The sequence below is a fragment of the Montipora foliosa genome, chromosome 3, assembly GCF_036669935.1.
Source record: "Montipora foliosa isolate CH-2021 chromosome 3, ASM3666993v2, whole genome shotgun sequence".
Taxonomy (NCBI): domain Eukaryota; kingdom Metazoa; phylum Cnidaria; class Anthozoa; order Scleractinia; family Acroporidae; genus Montipora; species Montipora foliosa.
In genome coordinates this window covers 51,685,658-51,690,657 of record NC_090871.1, presented here as the reverse complement: position 1 = coordinate 51,690,657, position 5,000 = coordinate 51,685,658, and the positions used below count along the sequence as shown (strand labels likewise).

Genomic DNA, 5,000 nt, shown 5'->3' with positions numbered 1-5,000 from the left:
GACCTTTGGGCGATTCCCTTAGTTCAACGAGCTGTCTGAAAAGTGGTCACTGATACTTATAGAGTGTTGTCACGTGACGTCACGGCGACCATGTTGCTGTACCTAAACAATGGAACGGCGGCCATGTTGGTGTATTTGTACCCATCTAATCCTCCGGGAATTGAGCTCTATTGTCATGCAAACTTTTGTTTCGGTGGAAAAACAAAGTTATTGATCACCTGAGAGAAAACGCTCAATATGGTTCCTGAGTAAAATTAAATTAGCCCTCTTGTGGGTTGGATATATCTTATTAAATGTTTTGCGTGTAGGATGGCGCAGTATTGATCCTCTAACCAGCACAAATATTTGCACTTGAAAATACTTTGAAAAGGAACTGAGATCAATTCAAAACAGCTTAGAGAGTTCATTATAAAGGTAGGATTGTCCCTGTAATAACAATAACATAGGTTCTGAGTTTTATGTTCGTTTTACGTGCCCGCTTCGATTACATTGAAAAATTTACCACTCACCCAATTTATGTGCATGAGATCGAGATTTTTGGGTCAAGGTTGCTCTATTGCCTTTGCTATTTAATTTATGCACATATATGGACATGGGATCGAGGTTTTAACGGACCAAATACTCACCCCACCTTCCAGATCTATATTTTGGAATTTTGTCTTTAGTTTCTCACGTTTCCTAGCCTCAAGACTGTCGTGGAAGTTGACTATTGCAAACTCGACTAGAGCTCCGAAGACGTATATAAGACAGGTGGTGAGAATCCAGTCACTGTATTTTACATATGTCACTCTTGGCAGTGAATTCTGCACTGATGCTGTGAGAGTTATCATGGTTAGAACCTGAAAAAGAGATGATACATCTTAGATGTACTTATTTACTTTTCCCAAAACCGTTTCAAGTTTGTGCTCTACGATTAGCTCTGGAGAGAGTCAAGTCAAGTTTTATTTATTTATTTATACAGCAAACAGTTTAAGTTAAGCTAGGCTGGCTTGCAGATAGCAAAAAGCTAATCGCGGCAAGCCAGATTGTACACAAAATTATTTCGACAATTTTTTTTTTTGAAAGAAATAACTGATTATGACATACAACAACAACATGCAAACTTTACTCTTCGTGCTTTCAAATATTTAGAAGGTAGAAGGATTTAGGAGAAAAGGAGTAGAAAACAGTGTTGGTGAAAGAACAATAGGAAAACTACAGACCAAACTTAACTTCAGTTAGAATATTAATTTTTTATCTTGTTAATTAAGGTATCTACATAGGAGTTTCCAGTTTCTAGAATTTCAATTACTTTTGTTCTAATAGTTTTTTTTTAAAGAATTTCTAGATAAGTTTTCGAGACTAGTTGGTATGCCATTCCAGATTTTGACAACAACACGTAAAAAGGTCTTAATTTGATTTGGTAAAAAAAATGCTCAGATGTTGATGAGCGTGTGCTGTAAGAATGAATACTAATGATTTTAGAAAACAAATTCGAAATTTTAATCTGTGCATCGTGTTGATGTCATACATCAGATTAACAATTTTCTCTTAATATAGGAATAGACCATATTCGTATTCTCGGTATTGGACTGGAACTAGCTTGCAATGGGGACTAATGCGGGGGAATCTTTTCAAATGCAAATACTTTTTAATATATTCCCCCGCATTAGCCTCCATTGCCAGCTAGTTCCAGTCCAAGACTGAGAATACGAATATGGTCTATTCGAGCGGCAGGCGTTTTCCTTTCAAGAAAAGAGGTATTGCATATGATCCCTTGCTTGAGCAAAGTGAACAAGTGCACGTTTTTGAAGGTCAAGAACTTTCTTTAACAAGGTCTCAGATGCATTTCCCCAAGAATTTAATATAAGGTACAATGAGGGACTTGTAAATATCAAGAAGAGTTCCATTACAAACAATGTGACGTAACTTCGCAATTAAATCGACAGTTTTGTTTATTTTTGTTGCGAGGGTATGAATATGGTCTTTCCAACTTAGATTTTCATTAATCACTAACCCAAGAAATTTAATGCAGTACTTATGTTCAAGATTAACATTCTTAATTTCTTCACTATCAAAAATATTAATCCGGGGTAGGTAATTTAGCTACGTTTTTTTGGTGTGGGCGAAGAATAACAAAGTTTTTTTTTTTTTTTAAGTTAAGTGTAAGTTTATTTGAGGTTACCCAATTAAATAAGTTGTTCAATTCAGCATTTACAATAAATTCCAATGTCTTGAGATTTTTGTGAAAATAAAAGACATTAGTATCATCAGCAAAAAGGAGAAAATTAAGTTTACTGGAGCAATGTTGAATATAGTTAAAATATAACAAAAAGAGGAGCGGCACTTAAACGGACCTTTGGGGTACACCACAACTAACTACTTCTTTATCCCAAATGTAAAAGTTAATCTCAGTTGTTTGAGCACAATTTGTTAAATAAGAGGAAAACCACTGATTAACGATTCCTCGAAATCCGTGATAATTAAGTTTATCATGTAATATTTTATGGTCGACAGTATCAAAAGCTTTCTTAATGTCGATGAACACCCCACAGGAAAAAAGTCTTCTGTCCATATTGGTACGGATGATTTCTACCACGTCAAGTATAGCATGCTGAGTTGAGTGTGCTTGACGAAAACCGTGTTGGGATGAAGATAATAGCTGATGCTTTTCTATGAAAACCTTCATTCTGTTGTACATATATATTTCCTTAATTCTGTTGAAGTTTCACAATAATAAAATTGATCTGTATTTGATCTGGAGTTACTGAGATGGTCCTTATAAGAATGCTCAGCTTGAGGCATTTTAGTTGCTAAATTATTATCAACAGATGAGAAATACTTATTTATAATGTTGGGTATACGCGATAGGTCATTGACGATGCTATTATTAATTTGTGGATCCTTCATTAAGTTTAATGATTATCTTAACACTTCTAGGCCGACGATCTAGTAGCGCATTTATAGCTTGCCACGTTTTCCGCATATCATTCAGGTTGTTATTGAAAAGTGCATGATAATAACTTTTCTTACTTAAGCGAATCAGAATGCAAATTTTGTTTCTGTAATATTTATGTTTCTCAAAATCACGCCGGATTGATATAATCTATTTTTTGTGTGGATTGAAATTCGTAATCCTTTGGTTATCCATGACTTGGAAAATCGTTTGATCTTGCGCTTTGATAAAGTTCTAATTGGAGAATTTTTACTAAAATTTTATAAAATGTTTTGAAGAACAATGTGAAGATCTTATCAATGTTTAAACCTGGCCTCTCTATGATTAAATTCCAATCAATTGTGGCAAGTTCATTATTAAAGGTGTCAGAACAAAGATGCGAGAAATCACGCTTCTTAATTTGCCTTTGTTTTTTTCTATCTATTGTCGATGCTAGGATACAAAACTGCGAAAAGTGGTCGATAACGTCGGTAATATAAGGTTGCCACTTACAACAACTGGGTCCGGTTATTAACAAAAATATTGTCAATAAGACTGGCCGAGGTTCTGTGAACACGTGTTGGTTTATCGATCGTCGGAATGTGGTAACAACTTTGTAAGGACAAGTTTCTATTCTTTGCAGACATAAATTGTCGATATACGATTCCACAGATCACTTTATCTTTCTGGAGAAGCCAACTTCGATCCATAATGCTTGGAAAGATGCATTCGAGGTTACTTATAGCATTATGTAATCAAGGGTTTCGACAATAAAAAGGCCAGCACCTCCACAGGCTAGGGGTGTTGGACCATGTTCAAAAACGTAGCCAGGCACGCTTGATAGCTCTGCAGACTCATTAGAATTGGTAATTTTTGTATAATATTTATCTGTAACTCCTTAAAATTAATGTTAAATTCAATCCCACATTCAAAAAGTGTGTTACTCGAGTTTCAGGATTTCGTCCAAGGCTTCTAACATTATTACGGAAAATGGTAAAACTGGATTCTATTCAGTATATCTTTAGTACGCTGTTTTACTAACGACTAAACAGGCGCTGATTTAACAAATTGTCATCAGCAGTTGGATTGTTATCATGAATTTTGTTAAGACTAAATAAAGCTAAATCATATAAACTGGGTAGCTTTTCTATATCTCGTTTGGTCAAGAATTCACAGTTCAATGAGTTATTGAATTGGCCACGAGTGATAACCAAACTACCTTTCAGTTGATAATATGGCAATTCTTTAAGAAGAAATTTGTTTATTTTTTGTTTTTATTTCATACTTAACATTTGTTGTTGCTTAATACTTGACACATTCGAAAGGTTTCCAAGACTTTTTTTTGCTAAAGATGGTTCCCTTTGTAAAGTCTCGATAATGTGGAGGCGAAGAACGTAAACATTTTACCACGTAACTATATTTGTTACGCCCTCTGCCCTTGCCACTGAGTAGGTCAGTGCGGTAGGGCGTTCGCTGAGGGCCGATGCCAAGCAGCAGCTACTACTGAGGTATGGCCCAGCTAAATATCGCGGAAGTAAAACAGCTAGAAGTGTAATTTTCTCTTTCACTTGTAGTAGTGGTAGTAGTTACAGTAGTAGTAGTAGTAGTTACATTAGTAGTGGCAGTAGCTAATCTCGTACCCAGATCTCCCACGGTCATACGGAATTTCGAGCATGCTCAGTGCCAGCGAGGCCCGAAATACGGGCATGTTCGTACTCTCTGTTGCGATTTTGGGTGATCTTGCGGAATAAACATGGATTTCGAGAGTATTCTTGAAGAGATTCTTTTGGGTAGAGGACAAGTAAATCTTAAACTTAAGCCGAAACAGAAAGAAGCGCTACAGGCGACTGTTTTTGAACGGTCGAGATTGTTTAATTGTCGGAGCAACTGTAGACTTGCCACAAGTCGACCTCACGATAACCCCAGAAGAAAATGTTTCGGCGAGCGAATCGTGATTTTTCGTACGCGAAGTGAATGAGCGAGCGACGAAGTCGCGAGAGGTCGACTTGTCTCGCTTGCAAAGTTTTCATTTGCGTCTCGCGCCAAAAAGGGGATGACGTCATTCGCAAGCCCTGAACTTGATGGC

The 5,000-nt window shown here is 36.5% G+C and overlaps 1 protein-coding gene across 11 annotated transcripts in view; it reads right to left on the bottom strand.

Moving 5' to 3' along the window:
* The window catches only part of LOC137997624 (gamma-aminobutyric acid receptor subunit beta-3-like), a 41,077-nt gene that overhangs the window by 1,444 nt on the left and 34,633 nt on the right, over positions 1-5,000 (bottom strand). For all 11 annotated transcript variants that reach the window (XM_068843720.1, XM_068843717.1, XM_068843723.1 and 8 more), the window contains one exon: positions 627-839. In XM_068843720.1, coding sequence (XP_068699821.1) covers positions 627-839 — 213 coding nt within the window. The remainder of the gene's footprint in view (positions 1-626; positions 840-5,000) is intronic.